Genomic DNA, 21,501 nt, shown 5'->3' with positions numbered 1-21,501 from the left:
TATGACTATTAAAAATATTAGACAAGCTTAGGAAAAGTTTAGATCATTAAGGAAGCTGGTTTGTTATCATTCAGTGACTTATGGAGGGGGGTTGAATAAACTATATAATTAAATACGTTTATACTTCTTTTCACTCCTTTTTCGAATATATGTAAACAAAGTCATCGAGTTTTTCACAATTTATTTTGCTTTATGCTTTTCATTGTCTGTAAATATCACATGTGTCACCATCCGCTGCGCTTTTTATGTATTCTGTGTTACTTCTTCATGAACTCCTACTCTTGTTAGTCGTTGCTTGTTCTTTATACATTGGAAATAAACATTCCAATCAATCAATCAGTCAATCAATCAATCGACGCGTTGTCGCTAGAGGTCATCAGAGGTTCATCTGCCGCCGCGAGGACTTTTCCCAAAACATTCCCCTCTACGTCACTAATCCCCCGCTCCGCCTCGTGCCACAACGACTCTGTTTCGGTTGGCTTGTCAGCAGCACGAGACGCGCGGCAGATTGTGTTTAGTTAACTGACAGGTTGTGGAGGCTGTCAGCTAGTTAGCGTCTTTTGTTATCTTCGGCTTTGTTTTAAGCGGTCGTTCGCTCGTTGTATGTTGAAGAGGCGGCTTTCGCTTTTAAACAGCGGTAACAGAGAACCGCCACAGCTCTGAAGTGAAGCTCCCGGGCGGCTGGCGCCCTTTGTAACTCTAAAGTGAATGGTAAGTAGCTGTAGTGTGGGGTTAGCTTGTAGCAACATTGCTAGGTTAGTTATCAGTCACTGACCGCTGATGGACCAAACTCTAACACGCGTTAAACATGTCTGTCTGTCTCTGGTCGTGGCACGCGGTTCATGATGGACAGTACATTGAATGTAACTTGTTCTCTGGAGGTTGTCAGTTGTTTCTTGTTCTGTTTGAACCTCGTGATCGGACGTTTTTGGACCACAGGCCAGGGTCCAACTGTTGGATCTGTGCCTCATCCGACGTCTAAAACTAAACCTGCTCTCAGCTAACCTGCTTCATGAACATTCAGTAAGAAGGGACGAGTGATTTGTTTCTGTAGTTCGCGTAAAGATAAGAGGTGTCAGTGACTATCATACTAGAACTGTGTGGCCAGTTCTGACAAACACAAATCAAGAGTAAGAGACATGACATGAAGATGAATAATAATTATTTTCTGTATGTTGCTGTGACACGTTCTCCTATCTTTAAAGGAGCACTGTGTAGTTTTTGAGAAGAAATTCAAAGGCACTTTTCTAATGAGGTACTAATACGGGCTAACTAAAAAAAACAAGCTGTTCTCAGAGGAAAATAAGGTCCTCAGAACACTGTTCGATGCTAGAAAGGAGGCAGGGTCCGCCACATATAAACAGATCTAAATTGTATGAAAATGTGTTGTACGTTAAGGTCAGTTTGTTTTTTCAGGGATTTTTGATTTAGTTTGTTAACGCATAAAAACAAATCAGTCAATGATGATCTTTCTCTTCTGATTTAAACTTTCTTCACATGGTGCACCTTTAAAGCATTACTCTCAGATCAGTGTCAACATCATGTTCAGCTGTGCCATATAGCTGTTGTCTTTTATGATGTGGTTAAAGGCTATTTAGGGTATATATGACAATTCTTCTAGCTTTAGGGGCTATATTCTAATATAGCTTTGGTCAGACATTGAATACTTGTCTCTGTCTTTTAGTAAAGATCTTCTTTTGGCATATTGCCTTTTTATTTGAAAATTAACAGCAGATAAACAGGAAACATGGGGACAAAGCATGGGGGATGACATGCATCAGAGGTCACCAGCTGGAATCCAGTGAGGGATGTCACAAGTAAAATCACACTTAGAGCAAAGAAGTCAAAATGTGCTGGTTTCTGCCTCTTGAATGTAAGGATCTGATTCATTCTTTGTTGCTAATGATGGTAAATGAATAATCTTTGAATGACTGTTAGTTCGACATAAGAAGCCATATGTAGATGTCTCTTTGGGCTCTGGAAAATTATGTGATTAATATTTGTCAAAGTTTTTTTTATTTTTCATAGAAGAAACCTATCAATCGAGAAAATTCTCGGCACATCAATCGATAATGAAAATAGTCATTAGTTACAGCCAAAATAGTAGTAGTCACAGTTCTAAACCAAACACAGTTGGTTAACCAGCATCTTGTTCTCATAAATGTAAGGCTTAGCATGTCAGCGTAATCACGCACACATACTCACTTTGTAAAAGTCCCTCTACAGAAGTGTTAACTGAACAGTCTTTGTTGCCACTTTGGGAGTTATATGAGGTGCGTGTTACACCTGTCTGTTCAGTTGATTATTTCTGCCATCCTTGTATTCAGGATCAGGTGATCACAGTGACATAACCTGTGAGCAATGACAGAAACTATCTGAATGGAGTTATGGTGTTAATAGCCTTGAGGCTGGCGTGCATGTCAAAACTGATTTCCTTGATAACCTCTTCATGTTTTGTCAGGCTTTCCTTCATTCCAACACTCTCATTTCTTGGTGTTAAGCCCTATATATATATATGTATATATGTATACTGTATATAAGTGCTATTTAATGCAGTGTTTGTAGATTAACTTGAAAACAGTTGCCATTACAGATGCAACTAATTTGAGCAAAAATGTTCAGTTATACATGTGAACATGTCACTGTTTTTGCAGAAGTTTGAGAGAGAAGTGATTTATTTTCAACTTGAAGTGCTCTTAGAACGTGGCAGTTTGTGTTGGAAAACAGTGAGTCACAGCTGCCCAGCGGTGACGACCAGTGTCTCCTGAGGGATCAAAGCCTTAGCAACATAACATATTCAAGAGAGGACACACAGCTAGAGGCACAGATGATTGAAATGTGTTTAGATACACGTGGTATGGTCTGGAGCGTTTGTCACAACACAAATTGACATAGAACAACCTGCACCTTAACTTAACAGGCCTGTACTACCTCTTTGTTTCAGACTGTGTGTGCTGCCAGCTTCTTGACTCCAGTAACCGACTCCCATGCCTCCAGGAACTGTCTGATTCTGGATCTGTGGAGCAGGAATAGGACAGGTCAGCTGGCACGTTCTCTCATGGATGCAAATTCACAGTCAGCCAACTCAGCCTCTCAAAAGTTCTCTTAGAATATGAAGGAAGTATTTTCTCCAGAGTGTCTTATAATGCAGGCAAACTGAAAATGGATTTTTTCTGCTTTCTGACCCTGGTAGGCCCAGGCAGAGAGAGATGAGCTGGGCAGAGGAGGACTGGACGGTGGGGCTGTCTGGACGGGTCCTGCAGAAGGTGAAGGAGCTGCAGGTCCACCAGGAGCGACTGTCCAGAGAGAACAAGCAGAAACAGCTGCAGCTGGACAACATCCATACTAGCCTTGAAAAACAGACTGTGAAGGTACAACTCACATTGTGCAATTTCCCTCACAATCAATTAGTGTGACAAATAATTGTGAAACATCATCAATAATTGTGAAACATCATCGTATATTGTTAGTGCCGCTGTGTAAAACTGTATTAGATTTTGCACAGGAATGGAGAAGTTGTGTTTAGAGGGTTATGTTCTATAGTACATATGTTTAGCCTGCACTGAAAGTCTCAATATGTTACCAATTAATCAAATTCTCAATATAACAGTATCATCACGATTCATGTAGCATTGACCTTTATGAGAACGCAGTTAATATATTATCTTATATATTATATTAATATTTGTATAATATCTACATATATAATATAATATATTTATATGTATGATATAATATCTACAAATATAAATATTTGTAGATATTATGCTGTATAAACGTTTGATACATAAAGATACTTTGCACATCTATTTCATGAGCCAGGTGTGCAGGAGACGAACAAGTTGACCAAAAGCTGCAAGGGGACTCCTGCATACTGTCTGACTTGCAAAAATAAATGTATTGTATTGTTTCTGTACAAGACGGTAATCGGGCAATAATGTTAGCTTGCAATATTTGGTATACATTTCTGATAATGTGTATAATTCTGCTGTACATTGGCATGGTCAGTCCATGAGGATTTGTTATTTCAGTTCTTGTAATTCTAAAATATGGACCTTTCTCTGCCCTCCCCTGCCAAGTATGAAGAAGTGCGTGGGGAGCTCCAGTCGGTGCAAAGGGAGCTGCAGAGGGTTCAAGATGAGGCCAAGGCAGCAGTGACCAGCGGGGAACGTCTGACCCAGGAGCTTCAGACCAAGCAGGCTCAAGTGTGCTCTTTCGAAGGCCAGCTAGATGCTGCTCGCACCCTCAACAACAAACTCACCCAGGAAGTCAAAAGGTTAAGACCTGTGGAAATAATTTGGGACAATAAGCTTCTCTGTCAGTTGCTCTATTAAAGGGTCCTGTGTTAGTTGTCTATTTTGTGGGGTTTTACATTCTCTTAAAGGACAACAGAGTTTTTGTTTGTTTCTTGACAATAACCTTGCTGTAGCAGTACAATGGGTTGATGATGATGGTGCCATATTAAAAGACAAATCCTTAATGTGTTTCATTTGATTATACTTGCTTCTTCCTGGACTTTCAGTGTCAGTTTCCTTGCCCACGCTAAAGTCTTCTCCTCTCTCTGGCAGGCTGGAGGCAGAGCTAGAGAAAATGCAGAACAGCAGCAGGTCCGCAGATACCACTCTGTTTTCGACACCCTGCTGGAATACAACCTCGCCCTGGGAACACAATGGTACAGTCCTGTAACTTTGTGTTTATTCTCTCTGCTGGTTTCTTCCTTGTGTCTTTTCATTAATGCACTGTACAGTTTGGAAAATTAAACGGAAAAACGGCAAGGCTCCCATCTGAGCAGAGAGGTTATAAATAAACTCCCTTGAGCTCTTGTCCTCTCCCAACCCTCCACTCTCTGGGGACTGCTTTATTTCTCTTTCCTCTCTTGTCAGTAAACCAGTTAGGTTCTTCACTTCTGCTGTTTCTGTTCAGCTTTGGTGATTGATTGTAGCTACTGAGCATACTCCATATGCGGTGCCTCTGCCCTATAGGAAGCAGAAAGGAGGAGAGGTCGGCGCATCAAGATGAAGGACAGAGCCGGTCGCTTAACATCCGAGTAAGTACCAGAATGTTTTTATGCTTAGGCCAGTTCAAGACTAACTTGGGTTTTAGCTTAAGCTCTAGTTCTGTAATTGCAGGAATTGACTCACTTAAGTCCAACAGAGATTCTTTTCTTCTTCGTTTTTTTCCTTGATTTAGTAATTAACAACAGTCCTGTTGTCATGTCTCCCTGTGTAACATGCATTATTGATGTTATGACACTATTCTATGTTTTTCTTTGTGTCATCAATTCCAGTAAAAAGACCAGAGCCAGCAATGTGTTTGTGCTTTCTGACTTCTGCTGCCTGTCGGAGGCTCTCAGTCCAAGGCTCATTGGTTCATAATGAAGACATAAATCTTTTTAAAAAGTCATAAATATGTTCTCAAAACAGCAGGGCAAATGTTCCTCAAGCATGGAGAAAAGAAGAGTATTTGTTGGGGCTGAAGTGTTAAAATAAATTCTAGTGACCATGTTTCAAACTGGTTGGACTATTTTAAGCTGTGGACTATCTGTTCGGGTGAGTGTGAAGGAAGTAAAACTGCATTTGTGGGTTTAACTTAAAATATGCACCCACATTCACCTTCATGAAGGAATATGTCAACCAGTGCAACAAAACGGCTCATTGATAGTTTTTTGTAAACAATGGAGGTCTATGGAACAGAGGAATCATGCTTTGCCAACAGATGTTAGAGACGTGACATAAGTGCTGTGTTTTTTCCTTTATCATGGTATTTTTTTACAATAACAAAAATATAGAAAGTCATACAAATGTTTCTATTTTATTCATAAAGTATCGTGTCATAATCAGAAACATACGGTGGGGCTGTACAGAGTCAAAATTGTATTCAGGAAGTGTCATGAATATAACAACAATGAGTCAAAAGTGCTTCAACTGTAGAGCCCTGCTGTCTGTAAATTCTGCTAAATGTGCTGTCTACCCATCCTGACACCCTCCTTTGTCTCTTTATCTAATCTGCCCCCTGCAGCAGCGCCTCCAGTTCTCTGAAGTGGCCACAGCCTCGTTACCCAGACAACAGCACAGGAACACACCCAGCCGCAATCCATCTGACCAATCTGACTCCTTCTCCACTCCCTTGGGTGCATTTCCGTGGGAACGGGATGACTCGAGGCCAGCAGCCAGGAGACGATCCCCGCCCTCTCCCAAGATGCCCTGCGCTGAGGTCACCAGTCAAGGCCAGTCGGAGCAGGGGATTTGTGGGAAGGAGAAGGACTACAGGGCCGAGACAGACAGTGAGTGGGGATTTCAAATGGTCACCTTGGTGATATGGCACGACTGGGTGTCACCCACTTATACATAAATACAGCTCAGCACTGTCTGGCAGCCTGTCTCTTAAAGCAGGAATAATAAAGCTAGCTGTATAATTGTGCAAAGTAAGACCAGGGCACAGCATGGACTGAACTAAACAGAAATTCTTGGTTTTAGTCAACGCTTTTATTCATTTAACTTACCATTAAGCCCTGCTTTGTGACACTCAGGCACTAGTTTAATAATTCAACCTTGAATTTGGAAGGGTCTATACAGATATTGATAATACAGTGTCAGTACAAATAGGTCTTCAGATGCGGTTTCCAAATTCAACGTTGTAGATTTATATCAGGACTGATACAATGCCACTTATTCAGCTATTTTAGATTTGCTGGAGTGTAGTTGTGATCTCGGACAGAGCAATAAGGCCAAATGATGAAATGTTATCTGTTTAGCTCTGATGGGCTACCTCAGCATAAGTGAAGCATTGTGACCATCCTGAATCTCATTTAGTCTATTTCACTTCAACAACACCTGTTACATAAGAGGTTGTGTAGAAATCATTGGCTCAGCTGGAGACTCCTCTGCTTGCTCGCAGGCCAGCTTTATGATGGAGAGTGACTCTTAGTACACTGTATAGTTGTGACATAACACTCCGCTCAGCTGGGCTGTATGTGTGCGTGTTTGCTTAGGGGAGGAGGGGGATAGTTCAATGTGAAATAAAAAAATGCTTCTTTTAGCTGCTGCGACACAGATGGAGAGAGGCGGAGCAGTGTTTACACTAGGTGTGCCTTTTTACTGCTGTGTTTTTATCCTGATCTTCTCCACTCCACAAGAATTGCTCAGAATTGCTCAGAATTGCTCCCCCCTTTTGTGTATGGTAAAAGTTAAAATTATAAAAAGAAACTTTCTAAAAAAAATACATATGATTACAAAAAAATACATACATATCAAACATATGTCTTTGTGTGCATCACATTAGATGGTTAAAAAAACATTAAACATTTCTAGTTTGAATTTTTGGTTTAGTCAAGAGGAGATGGTGATAATGATTATAAATATGTGTGTGCATGGGTGAAGCAGTGTTGTGAAGTAAAGGAACAAGAAAAAGATACAGGGAAACATTGGATGGACAGTGAATTGATTTAATTCCTGGCTTTGGAAATCAGCAGCCTGACATCCAAAGGCAACAGCTGTGGTTGTCAATAAACCAGTTGGTATGGACTGACCTCCTTTATGAAGACCCACACTGTGTGTTGCAGCTGTGTCGTTGACTGTTGGTCATTTATAAGGAACAAGATAGATAAAAACATGTGTTTTCCTTTCCCTTGTTGTCCCTATTGCTTTCCACCCACTCAGCCGCCTTTCTCCCATTTAAAGTTGAAATCCTCTTGCATTGAGAGGATTCAAATATTTTGTAACTTTAATTTCCATCAAAGATTTGGACAATTGATTGTTGCTTTCTTCTGGATAATGCTGGATAGAAATACAAACTGTGTATAATATGTAGTAAATAAGGTTAAATGTTCACAAACTGGTGCGGTCTTTTTTAAGGCCATAAAAACAAGCTTAGTGGTGTACTTGTTTCGGTGAACTGAGAAGTGTCTTTAAACTCTGTGTCTGGTCCACTCACTCACTTGTTTCTTTGTCAGCATTGCGGAGCCGTCTGTCTGCTCTGGAGGGGGAGCTGTGTTCGAAGGCCACAATGTTGAAGTCGATTCAGAATGAACTGACACAATCCAAGAAGGAGCTCGCTGCCAGAGAGCTCATCGTTCAGAAATCCCGTGATGAGCTCAGCCTGGCACACACACACATAGCCCGGGAGAGTGAACGGGTAAAAAGACACACAACTACTGCTACTGATAAAACTGGTTGTACTACTAGTTCTGAAAAGATGTGTTTCATTCCAGTGCTAATGTTCTATGTTTCCCTAAAGCCCTGTTGTTTTTCTCAAAATGGGTGTTGGCCCCGTTTGTTAAAACATTTCTCTTTGACTTCCCTGAAAATGACAAACATGTCGGGGGTATTTTACTGCATTCACAATCGGTTATTATCAGCAGCACTGAAAAAGGTTGAAGTGGAAAAGCCGTGCCCTTGTTCTGTTCTGAGCTGTAAAACAATCCCCCTGATATTTTGTGAAATCTAACCTTTAGGCAAATGGTGTACAGTAGAGGACAGACTGGGAGTGGCTGCCAAATCTCCCATTTATTGTCTTGTTTGTTATGCTAAGCTCTCAAAGTGTTAATGCTTTCCTGATGTGAGAAGGCCAAGTGCAGAACCTTAATCAGCATAACAAGATTAAAACAAAGTAAACAAAGTGTAAACAATATAACAATTGCGTGAAAACTAATTAAAATAAAGCAAGATTATAAAACGTGGAGTAACTTACATACTCAAAGACTCAAACTTGCCCACAAATTTGACAATTTACACATACACTTTAGAGCAATTGAATATGTTGTCATTATGTTGTCAATATTAATCGGAATATTTTTTGTGCGCTTTCGCAGGCATCAGGAACTGAGCAAAGGCTGAAGCAGCTACAAGAGGAGCTGAAGTGTCAGAGGCAAAATGCAGAGAGCAGCCGACTGCAACACCAACAGCGCGCCAAGGAGCTGGAGAAACAACATCAGAGGGTGAGACAGAAAGGGATGAAAGATTTAAGAGAAATGCAGAGAAACAACTGAGGAGGAGGAAATTTCATATTTTTCAGAACGTGCCATCCAATCTAAAATAATATTAATAATTTGTTTCACAGTGCAGTTGAAGATAGAGGTTAAGATTGTTGTTGTGTGTTACTTTCAGGATTTGACAGAGCTTCAGAAGGAGAGGCAGTGTCTAGAGAAGCAGCATCAACAGGAGGTTAATAAGCTCAACCAGGAGATCCAGCAGGCCAGGACGCTCCACAATGCCCTCCAGGCTCAGGCTGACAAGGTACATACTTACACGAGGTCACAAAATCCTACACATGAACAAGGCAAACGAGCTCTCAAATGCTCATACACATTTGCCAAGATAAAGCCTTTATATCAGATCACTATCAACACTGGAAACTGAGGAACAAAGTGATATTCTGAACATATTGTTTGTATATTGGTTCATATGTCTACCATGTTTTTTCAGCTATTTCCTGTTTCTTTTTCCTGCTTTCTCTGTCTCTATCCCCTCATCTCTCTCCCTCACTCTTTCTCTCGGGACTTGTATTAGTTGTACCAAAGGTCAATGAACTTATCTCACGTATTCTCCCACGCTTGCTTCTTGCCCTTGTTGTTTCTCTCTCACTCTCTGTTTCACTGTCTCGCTCTCAGTGTTTCTGTTTTCCTTTTCCCCCCACCTGCTCTCCTCTCCACTTCTTCCTCCTCTCCTCTTGGTTTCTCCCCAGTGGAAAAGTTAAGAAGCGAAGGTAATGACCGTGTGACTCCATCTGACGGTGCAGAATGCTTTGGTTATGAGGGCGTGAAACAAACTCATGCCTTGTTTGTGAGAAAGAGTTTGTAGCAAGAGAGGCATGAAGGCTGCGGGATGAGGGTGAAAATAGATGCAAGATTTGTGTGTTGAGGCAAGTTGCATGAATGTAACGAAGGTTGAGTGTGTTTTTGCTAACTTTTTTTATTACGTGACAGAATGCTGTGGCATTCATTTCTAATCTCAGCTCAATGTTACACCTGTTGACACATACAAAATAAATATTTTCTTGACCTTAATTCCTTTGCTTTTAGACATGGTGTAAAAGCTGTTAACAATGAGCATTCATTCTACCCACAGTGTCCCTTGAAACCTCACTGTAAGCCATTTATAAACCACCCAGATGTTATCTTGTTATATCTGATAAGGCTACAGAGAGTAAACACAGAAGAGGCACGGTTGTATTGAATCGAATCACATACAAAATCAGGGACATTCAACTGCTGATAATGCATGTCATTGCAGCCTTGTGTGCAGAAGGAACATTTGCATAAATTAAACTGGAAAATAAAACTGGAAAAACCGGCAATCTCCATGAAGTGTGCTGTCACAGAAAACTGAAAATCATTTGCTGATTTGATTTGCATGCAGACAAAATTCATGAGCAGTGGCAAGTTGTTGCAGGAAATACAGTAAACAAATTACTCCCAATTTCTACGATTTGCATTTAAAGAAAAAAAAGCCTGTTACTGTTTCAGACACTGACCGAAAGGTAGCATTAGACACAAGACTACTCTATAAAGGCTGTAGAAAATGACAAACAAACCATTTGTTAGATTGGTAAATGTAACGTGATCACTAAAATGGGGACAGTAATCTTGGACAGTAAAATTACCTTTTACACCCGTGTCATGAGATAACGTGCAGACTTGATGAAGAGTGCAGTGAAGTGTGCAGAATGAGCACTGGTGGGAAGCCGATCAGCTTGTTTTAGGCTTCATTACTTTCCCCAGAGAGGTAGTCAATACACTAGACACAACTTAAGCTCACTGATTGATCACTCTCCTGCTTCCTGTTCCCAATTCCTTTTCCTACAACAACTTAATTTCTTCTTTGTTGTTTTTAGTTCTTATTTTCTTCTATTGTTTTTTTCCCCCTCTAGACCTCTTTGATTTCATTGTCCCTGTTTTGTAACAGCTACTAAGTAAAAATATCCTCCATCAGTTGTCTCTACAGAAGCAGGCTTTGGACAAAGAGTTGGACACTCTGAAAGAGAAACTGAAGTGGACTGAGGGACAGCTGCGGGAGAGCCAGAAGAAAGAAGCACAGACACAAGCCAAACTGACGGTAACACAAACACCACACACACACACACCCCCCTTACTAATGGCCCTGAGTCTTGTGAGTTAAGGTCTGCTTGTGTTAATTATTCATTAGCTGAGCAGGACACATAATGAATTTTTAAACAACATTTTTATGTGCCACATGTCAGTCTAAGGTTATGATAACAAGTGAGCTGTAAAAGATTATAAGTAGATTGTGGCTTCGTCAATCATCCAGCTTTATTGTGTATTATTAAAGATGCAGCATTAGAGAGCATTTCACAGACCTAAAGCATTAAGTTGACTGATATTAATTTCTTTTCCCTTCCCTACCAGTCACTTTGGCACGAAATGATGCGCCTTCTTATCATACCATACTTTGAGACCTGTAAAATACTAAATCTGGATTGTGAACTGCTTAATTTTCACACAAGAAAAGCTAGTGTCTGTATGCATCAGAAAGCCTTCACTAAAACTAACCAAAGCTAAATACAGCCACACTGCAGAGGATGCTTAACACCCTGGAGTAATTCGTTTTTGGCAGTTCATAACTTGTATACCAGCTTGCAACATCTGCACTGCTGCTTTTAGCAATGGCTTGTCTGTGTTTTGTTGCTATTGTGACATTGTTTGTACATAGCTCTGAAGACATTGCTCATACACAGTTATTATTTTTATGGGTGTCCTGTTGCACAAAAACAATGCAGTTTCATCTGACTGGATTCAATCCACCTCATTTGTATTTTTTCCCCTCACTTTAGGAAGCGGTGCGTGAGGCCGAGGGTGTGGCAGTGAGTCTGGAACAGAGCAGGAAGAAAGAACGAGCTCTGGAGGAGGAGGGGAGGAGACTGGCAGAGGAGCGAGCCGACGCCCTTCGTCTCCTCAAAGAACTGCAGGGTGAGGACCAAGCTGCGGGTGGCAGACGGGACTAATCCCCCAGTAATCGGATATGTGCTGATAATTATTATGCTAAAGTTTTATGTTTTTGAACTAGAGAGAATTTTTCTTCTCTTTCCTTCTACCACAGGGAGGTCAGAGGTCATACGTTTGTATGCTCAGATTCAGTGTCTTGCTTATAGCAGCAGAGCAAATACTTGGTGACACAGGGGCTTGAACAAGTGTCCTCTGGCGGACTCCATATAATTACACCGACCAGGTCAAATTTTCAAGGAAAAAAAAATAGGAAAATTATTATATTAGTGTTTGAGTTTTAATGACTAGGTGCACGACATTCATGTCTGCTGTCCACTGCCTGCCATGGTAATTCCCTTCTTATCATCGTGCTGCCCCCTGCTGGTCATTGATACCCCATCCATTTTCTAATAGTAATACACATGATCATTTAAAAGGATCTTTACTGCTGTTCCTCCAGCCCATTATTTCTTTGCACATATGTGGTCTTAAAAATCATAATCCTTTATTCTTCTGTTTGTGTCTCTTTCCTTTAAACTCCAGAACAAAAAGATGCCCCAGCACCACTTTTACAACCTGTCCAGTTTTGCCCTGTGGGACAGGGTTTCTCTCCTCAACCTTCTTACTCCCTTAATTCTCGACAATCACCTCACATCAGGAGGTCCACGACGGCTACCCTTGCGGAGCAGAAAAGGGAAGAAGATGTGGGTAAGAGAAGGGCAGAGATTACCGCATCTTACCCCTCTGACAGAGAGCCAGGGGAAGGCATTGACTCAGAACACATCAATGTTCTTCTCTCGTCAGACACTGAATGCTCACAAAGGGAAGGACAAAGAAAAAGAAGCGAGGAGGAGAATAAGAGGGAAAATGAGGCGATAGAGAGTGACAGCTCTGGGAGAAACAAACACTCCACATTTGATCATGCACCTTCGACTTTGTCTCATTCTGCTGCTGGTAGGCCCACGAACAACTCTATGGATGGTGATCGTTGTGATACGATGCGTTCTGCTGAAGAGACACCTCATAAGTCTGAGCAGGCCAAGGCCTCTGAAGACCTCAAGAGGGAGAATGCTGGATTGCGTTCAGAGCTTCATGATGTACGTGAAGAACTGCAGAAGCGACTCGAGGACCTGGAAGCCCAACGACGAGCTGAGGCAGAAGCACGGACCAGGCTCAAACAGCTCAGCCGAAAACATGCCAGTCAATCGTCGGAGAAGAACGAGCAGGACAAACAGTGGCGGGCACAGCTGGAGAGTGAGAAGGCTGAGACAGAGAGGCTGAGGAAGACCATTGCTGCTTTGGAGACAGAAATGAAGCAAGGAAAGGAGGAAAGAGAAAAGAATGAGAGCGAGGAGGCAGAGGAGAAAAACAAAGCACTAGAAGACCGGGAGAGTGAAATGATTGAGCTTAATATCCAGCTAAAGAAACAGCTAGCGGATGTGAAGGCCCAGCTGGCTTTAGAACGAGAAGAAAGAAAAAGGGAGGAAGAGGAGAGGAACCAAATGGCAAACGCAGACATAGATGTAAAGAAGGAGCTGAGCATAAAACTGGAAGAACTTAAAACTGAATTGGAAGAACTAAAGCTTAGCAGAACAGAAGACTCGCTGGAAGATAAGAAACTCTCATCTGCCAACAGCCCGCTGACATACCTGACTCTCCATGATGATGAGCTCAACTCCAACATGGTTCACTGTGACGAGTTCCTCCTGTCGCCAGAGCAGCACCTCCTCTTCTGTCAGTCCACCAATCAACACAACGCGCTTGTATCTCAGGCAACAGCAGATCTCATCCAGGAAGAGCGAACAGTCATAAATCCTGAAGTGGCGTCTGACCTGGAAGACACTAGACAAAACTATCTGGTTGGATCTTCCCTTTCAGACAACAGGGCGATAAGTTCTGGCGCCCGGAAGGATGAGTCTTACTCCTCAGATTTGGTGAAAGAGGTGAAACACCTGCAGAAGGAGAAGGCAAAGGAGACAGAACGTGCTAACCAGTATCGGGTTAAACTGGAGGCCCTGCAGAGCCAGGTAATTATGGTGCATATGTAGATAAGTACATTAAGTTTGTCTAGTCTCAGTCAAACAATTTATAACTGTTTTGATATGCATAAGACACAAAGAAAACTGATACATTTAATTGTAACACATGGATCATCACGGGTCACTGCTTACATGTTGAAAAGTTAAGTAATATGTTGGTAACATGTGTTTATCTATAGTTGTTTATCACTGCTATAAAGTTAAGGTGACTTTAATGTTCCTTTTAGAGAGCAGTCAATAAAAAAAATCACAAAAACTCTCACAATTTATTAAAACAAGGACAATGTAAAAATAGACAAGAACATAGATTAATGCCAACATCACTGTTGTCATTGTTACTTACCACCAAAACAATCTGAGTAAGCAGCAAGAAAAAGAAGCCAGAAACCAAGGGACCAGGTGAAATTACACATTGCTTACAAAGCCAATAGTGGATAGAATAAAAGAGCTCATATATCTGTTATTTCCTCCTCTAAGGAAGAAAATAAAACCCTGTAAATGGTGCTGTTAGTCAATTTAAGATCATTTAATCTTACAGCACTTACTTGACTGCATGCATTCACATCTTTCTGTAGTTTGCTATGTTTTTAGATTGAAATTACCACAGATATTAGCAAATGTTAGAACTAAGACAAAAAGTAAAGCTTTGGCTGTGTTTGCTCTCTATCTTTTTTTTCTCAGGTGACACGTCAGACCCAGCAGCTAACTATGGCCTTTGAGAAACAGAGTCAGCACATCTCTGGTCTCCTTGCTGAGCTGCAAGAGAAAGAGCGCTCCCTCCTCAGCCAGGGAGAGGAACTGCAGCGCTACAAGCAAGAAGTGGATGCACTCAAGGCCCAAAAACAGGAAGAGGAGATGACGGTTAAAGAGGTTGAGGATGGGGAACAAAAAGAAGGGGCACAAGATGAGAGTTCAGTGGAGATCTCAGGACTTCAGCCAAACCGGGAAAAGGAGGGTGCTGTCTCTTCCCATACTACAAACTCACAAGCAGACAGTGTTTCTAATGCACAGAGAGATGCAGGTCAGCAGTCAGCAGAGATTATTACATCTGAAAGACCAACACCTGTTACTGACAATGAAGCACTGTGGTCAGAGGAGCAGCATCCAGACAAGACTCAAAATAACCATGACTTTACTCGTGTTATGGGAGAGAAAGAGTGCAGTCAAGATGGAGGAACAGCAGACGTGGTCCAGGAACTGCTCGCTCTGCGGCAGGAGAATCAGCTGCTGAAACAAAGAATATCCAGCTTGACTGTCTCAGACACCAGCACTCCAGTATTACACAATGAGGTTGAGAACCAAGAAGACCCAGTTAACCAAAGCCAAAACACGGGAAATGATTCTCTGCCCTGCTCAGTGGAGCAGAGGTCACCTAGCATGTTGAATGACATCAGCAATGGAGTACAACAGTCAGCGCTTCAGAATGTGAAAATGATTGAATGCGAAGGAGGAGATTCAGAAAGGGAAGATGGGAAGAGTACAGGGACTGAAGAAGTACTGGAGGCAGTGTGTCCGCTTCAGATTCAGCGCCTTCAGCAACAGGTAGTGATTGTGTACTACCTCTATCACAGTTATAATGTTACATGTTACTAAAGAGGAGAGATACAAATAGGTTGTCAAGTTAATCACATAGAGAAGAGAAACTGAATATATATCTTCCCTGGAAACTGAATTTACTTGTGTGTATAGTCATGTGTATTTCACTGGAATGAGTTTGATTTGGGAACTGTCCTTCCCGTTCTGTCCAGGTGGTGGAGCTGAACATGAAGGTTCGGGCTCTCTCTGAGGAGACCCAGCAGCAGACTGAGGAGCTTGCTGTGTGGAGACTTACCTCCCAGCCAGCTCCAACCTTTGACCTTGCCAACACAGACAACCAGTCTGAGACCCAAGACAAGATCTCTGCTGTAAGACAGTCAAACCAGCAGCAGACTGATGCGATGATGCAAGCCCAGGTTCAGGCACCTCATCTGGATGTTGAGGAGAGCCATGGTAATATCACCCTCATCAGAGAGGACGAGTTACTCCTCTCCTGCTCCTCCAGCAAACTGCAGGGCCGCATGTTGTTCTCCAGGTAACACACTAAAAGCAGGAAGCAATGAGATATCTGAAATAACTAACATTTAAAGTTATGTAGGTAATTAGGTTCAGTTTAGTGTTTAAGTGTGTATGCGCTTCTGGTGTCTTTTTCTGTGTAGGCTTTGAAAATAGTTTTTTTTTTGCTTGTTGTACCTTAAGACTGCAGCACAGCAACCTTCCTGGGCCAAAGAGTTTCCAACCCTCTAAAAAGACTGCATCCCCTCAGGAGTATATTCACGACACTGCCGAAATTGACAAGGTGATTTTTCTCAATCATCACTCTCTTACATTTAATACCATGGAATGTGTTTTTAGGCATTTTATGTCAAGGGTTGTAGATATTTGATGTGAATTTAGAAGGGGTACAGACTGAATTATTTTTTTTTCAAGTGACACTAGTTTTATTATACTTATTATTAGTGGGCACACATCTTGACATATAGGATGAGGCCTTTAACTGTTATGTTTTTCTCTTGTTCAGGATTCTGAAAAAGAAAACCAAGAGATTACCCTTTCACGTCAGTCAAATATCTGTCAAACGCAGCAAAAACAGAAGACGGAGAGTGAAGTTATCCAAATATCATCTGAGAAAACGGGTCAACAAAATGTCACCAAAGATTCTCACAAACTTTCAGGACCAAAGCAGATCAAAACACCTGAGGGTCACATGGGGAATCCAGATGCTTCCAGACTAACCAATGAAATAAAAACCAACATTGACTACTTTAAAGGAGATGCCAGGACAGAAATGAAAAGTATCAGCAGTCAAACGGAGGAGAGTTTATATCCTCGCAGCTCTCTGCCAGCACCCGAACTCCACTGTGCATACACACAGACTGAGGAGGAGGAGGAGGCGGATAATGAAGACGAGTCAGTGGAGTCACCTCCAGTCTCTCCTGTCCCATTATGTGAGGAGCCTGTGTCAGCTGACAAGATCTTGTTTTCAGGTTCCTTCCCTATCCCAGCTGACCCGGCCCGTCTGGCTGAAAGAATTCGCCGTAACAGGACGCAGCTTTCAGCTGCCTTTGACGACACAGAGTATGAACCTTATGGACTGCCGGAAGTCGTCATGAAAGGTAACTCTATTAGCCGTAAATTTGTGGTATGAAAACGGTGTAAATTGAAAATCAAATACTTGAGGCTTGAGTAATATTTGTTTTGTGTAAAATTGCATTAACACATAGTTGGAACTAAATCCCTTTCACATTTGTTCTTCCATTATTCTGATATTTTCACTGAAAAGAAGAACCATACCTACAGTCTATCCTCTCTTGACTAACTGTAAACATACATATTTTGTCTTTATTGGCTGTTAGACTTTCTCCTCACTTTCATTTTTAGTTTTTAGCTCATGTGAAATTTTTCCCAATCCTGTCTTAATGCTGGATCCATAGATATGATCTGGTATATAATCTCAATGTAAGTCTGGCAGCAAACAAGTGTTGACATTTTCCCAAAACGTCAGAATATTTGTTTATTGGGAGGGAATATTATTTGACAGTCACCGTTCAAATCTGAGCCCTGCTGTGAAAGCCAAAACTAACAAAAGTTTAGGGTCAAGAGTTTGTTGGGACAACAAAAAATAAGCAATATGGCAAATCTCCATTTGTGTTCCCAGAAATTGCCGAATACTGACACCAACGTCAGAGTTCAAATTATTCCCAGACGAAATAAATGTTGCATTAGAGTTTGGTTGTGTAACATTAATAGTGTTCACGTTTCACTGAATTTCTGAATCTTGGTGAACTTGTGTCTTTCTGACTGTGTGATTAACAAACAGCAAGTGTGCTTTTTCCTCTCTGCATTCCCTTTATGTGCCTTTTGATTTTTGTGCTTTACAAGCTGACCATCATTTGCTGTCCCCTAATCCTCTTATTTATTCCTGTCGCCCTCTCCTCCTGTCATGCAGGTTTTGCAGACATCCCCAGTGGTCCCTCATGCCCCTACATTGTGAGAAGAGGTTTGTTAGGGACAAGTGTCGTACCTGTCCCTCAGAAAAAACAAAAAGAGGAGGAGACTGATTAAAACAAAGCGACAGGTAAGCTCCATAGACTATTCCTAAGCACTGGGAGAACTAGTGTAGCTTTTAATTCCAAGAGTGGACAACAAAGAGAATGATAGTTGATTATTGAGTCTCATTCCTAAGTTGTCTGACGCTTTGGGTGGGGACGTTGGCCAACGCTGTTCAGAACATCAGCCAACCCAAAGCATCAGTATTTGACGACCTCGGAAAGAAATGGCCAAGTCAAGACGTTTGAAGTTTTGATTGACATTTTTTCACAAGTTTTAACATTTTGTAGACTAAACAATAAATCATTTTTATTGAAAAAATAATCAGCAGATTGATAAAGAAAATAATCATTATTGCAGCCCTAGAGCCCATGTTTATCATAGTCAAGAACCATGTCTCCAAATACAATGATGTGGCTCATTGATACTTGGATTTTGGTCTTTTTAAAGGAGTTGTTGACAATAAGAAAACTAAGAATGTCACCACTCACCAGTAAAAATAAAGTCACTTGCAATCAAGTGAAAACAAAATATTGTATACAATTTTTAGTGTTTATTGTTTTTGATTAACCAGGACTAACAAACATGCTCTCTGTCTGCAGAAGCGGTGGCTTGACGATGAACACCAGTGATGGACGACAGCAGCTGCACAGGGATTCTCCACTCACCAGCAACCTGAAGCACTTCCAACCGACACAGGGCCAGTTTAAATAGTGCTGCAATCACTCATGGACTTCTGTGCATGTGTGCAGGTAACTGGGCCTGCACTGGCAGAATGAACACCTCCACTGTGGCGCTAAAATGTCTTAATGGTCACTGGTTCATCCTTTAATCGCTGTGTGGAGACTTTACACCCACCTGTATATTTAGGAACAGACGTAGTGATTAACTGATGTTTGTTGATGTTTGTTGAGGCAACAACCACTCTTCCAAAGGGACTGTTTAGTTTTTAGCAACTTACTGGTCCAGCCTTCTTTGAATGAATCAGTGCCTAGTTGATGTTTTTTCCAAACAAACGCTTATCAAGATAAGTTTGACTTGTTTTCCAAAAAGGGTGAAGCCAAGGGAGGCCTGTTGTGATGATATATTATATTTTCTTCTTTTTAATCCTTGAGGTGGCTTATTTATGGACACTTGAATGTGTTTTAGTGAGGGCAGGTGTTTACAGAAATTGTGTGAAAGCGCAGTGAGCGTGTGTGAGACATTAGCTGTGAATATGAACATGTGTGTTCTCATCTTGATGTTACTGTTTGTATATATGTGTGTGTGTGTGTGTATGTGTGTGTGTGTGTGTGTGAGGGAGAGAGAGAGAAAGAGAGGGCCGAGCATGTCTTATGACTCAGTCTAACCTGCGATGGTTTCCGCTCCATGTATGGTGATGCACACTGCGCTCCCTCTCTCCTCCTCCTGCTGCTTTGCTTCTCTGTCGCACACTAACGAGCAGTTAGTGGTCAGCTCTGTGATGCATTTACCAAAAACTAACATTTGAAGCTTTACTTTTTATTTACCGAGCTTTCAGATAAATTCAATTGGTTTCTTATATTTGATCAGATATTATTTATTTGATGTTTCTGTTTTTGGGTTTTTGCACATTAGTTACAGTGTTGTAGCCAACAGTAGCCAACATGTATGTACACTGTAGATTTTGTAGATAGTTGATGTACAGTTTGTATAATGCCCTATAACAGAGGATCTCACCATTTTGCCTGCTTACAAGGTTTGTACAGGTTATTAAAGATAGGTTCACATTTTTCAAGTCTAAAACAATACTCACACGCCCACAATGAAAGAAGTAAATGTCATAATGGTGGCAAAACCCACATTGTTCATCATGTGTAAGTTTAGTAGATGCTGCCATGCAACATTTCTGGCTTAGTAGCTTGATGATGTAATGAATATACTCGCAGGGCTAGCTAAATAAACTTGATGCCAGTCAGTGCTCATAGCCCATGGAGAATTTGCCCATTTTGAGCTAAGCTAGAGAGCTTAGCTCAGTTGCTAATGAGACAAGAAGTTCACACAGTTTATTCAAAAGGCATAAATGCACCATCAACTCTTGTCTCATAACTGTCTGTTTAGGCATTAATATGCTGACCATCAGAGGAGAATGACTTAAACCAAATAAAGAAACGCAGCTAATAAGCTACAATACCTTCAATACTTACCTTCATTTTAGACTCTCCGTCTCCTCAAAGGTCAACATAGCTTGTTATTGGTCAACCATGTAAATTCACGGGTCAAGATTTACTTGTTATACACAGTGTTTTCCCATTGCGTTTAAGCAGATTGTCAATAGCGATATATCCAATCGATGCAACTGATATGCGAGATACACAAAAAAAGAAAACAACTTTGTGAACAGTTTGCATCACGTCCGCCTGATTAAGGCATCATTTTATCAGCATGTCATCTGGGCAGAAGAGTTTATTTCAGGGTGTCGATAAATCATTTTAAAGCTTTCCTCTTCTGATACTGATTGACATGCTGATGTTATTGTGCATCCCTAAGATTATAAATTAAACTCAGTCTGAAAAATACCTGTCAGTGAATCCACTAATGTGGCAATTCCATTGGAATAAATTGAAAGCTTAATCCTGTGTTTTCACCACAGTGTTTACTTGCTGAGTTCTGGTGTGGGACCACAGACAAAAAGAGGGAATTTCATACTACTCAGACAGTAAATTTCGAAAGATGCCTGCTAAGCTTGATGATAGCTTCTAAAATAGGACCATGTGTTTTTTCCCTCATTAATTACACTGTAATAACCGTCAGAAATGTTGTCTTTGTGGCAGTATGGACAGGGGGATCAATTTAAGAAACCTTTAATTCTTTCAATAACAATGGAACATGTGAGTATTGTTTTAAGACATGAACAAAATGTGTACGTATCCTTTGAAACCTTGCTGAGCTCTCTTTCAGTAACTTTTGATATAACTTCAGCTGAAGGTTTTTGACATATTTGTGTTTAAAGTGTGGACTGATTTGGTTTTTCTTCTGTTAACATTTATTGAGATGTAGAGTCATTCTCTCCCGGCCTCGGTTTGTTGACTGAGTCAGAACAGTGTGGACTGTTACTGCCCCGACTAGATGCCATTGCCATTCATTTGCCATGTTGACAGACACACACACACACTTACTGTCCCTCCCTTTCAGCTGCCTTCATATCTCTGGGATCTGTAGTCTTTTGGCAGTGAGGTGGGATTGTCGGACTCTGAGCACAGACGCTCACTGATTAACTCACTGTGTATTTGTTGCCTTGTTTTGGACACTTTGATGTGAATGTATTTGTGTTTGCGGCTAGAATAAAAGGCTTGCTCTTAATTTAACTCTTGTCTCTTTTGGATTCATTAATTGTTGAGCGCCTTTGAGTCTGAGAAGTCTGGCTGTTGTATTTTGTGTCATGATGTTCGGCGTGTTTGGTCCGCTGTCAGCTGTGTG

The 21,501-nt window shown here is 41.2% G+C and overlaps 1 protein-coding gene across 1 annotated transcript; it reads left to right on the top strand.

The window, feature by feature from the left end:
• The first annotated feature begins 416 nt into the window (after positions 1-416).
• On the top strand, positions 417-21,389 carry LOC115568986 (centromere protein F). The gene is made up of 19 exons (XM_030396797.1): positions 417-711; positions 2,945-3,038; positions 3,194-3,371; positions 4,080-4,276; positions 4,569-4,672; positions 4,983-5,047; positions 6,019-6,283; positions 7,952-8,133; positions 8,810-8,935; positions 9,105-9,233; positions 10,929-11,051; positions 11,788-11,923; positions 12,482-13,965; positions 14,659-15,519; positions 15,726-16,048; positions 16,213-16,312; positions 16,535-17,129; positions 17,963-18,091; positions 18,666-21,389. Exons 3-18 carry the CDS (start codon positions 3,210-3,212, stop codon positions 18,076-18,078), a joined length of 4,968 nt encoding a protein of 1,655 aa, XP_030252657.1. The 5' UTR covers positions 417-711; positions 2,945-3,038; positions 3,194-3,209; the 3' UTR covers positions 18,079-18,091; positions 18,666-21,389.
• The last annotated feature ends 112 nt before the right edge of the window (positions 21,390-21,501 follow it).

The sequence above is a fragment of the Sparus aurata genome, chromosome 18 (assembly GCF_900880675.1).
Source record: "Sparus aurata chromosome 18, fSpaAur1.1, whole genome shotgun sequence".
Classification (NCBI taxonomy): domain Eukaryota; kingdom Metazoa; phylum Chordata; class Actinopteri; order Spariformes; family Sparidae; genus Sparus; species Sparus aurata.
This window is presented reverse-complemented; position numbering and strand designations above follow the sequence as displayed.

What these genes read in the sequence shown, in the direction of transcription:
- LOC115568986 (XM_030396797.1), top strand. Translation starts at nt 3,210, where the DNA reads ATGAGCTGGGCAGAGGAGGACTGGACGGTGGGGCTGTCTGGACGGGTC. An exon ending in TTGAAAAACAGACTGTGAAG is followed by an intron (nt 3,372 to 4,079) that starts GTACAACTCACA and finishes TCCCCTGCCAAG; the next exon opens with TATGAAGAAGTGCGTGGGGA. An exon ending in TCTCCTCAAAGAACTGCAGG is followed by an intron (nt 11,924 to 12,481) that starts GTGAGGACCAAG and finishes TTTAAACTCCAG; the next exon opens with AACAAAAAGATGCCCCAGCA.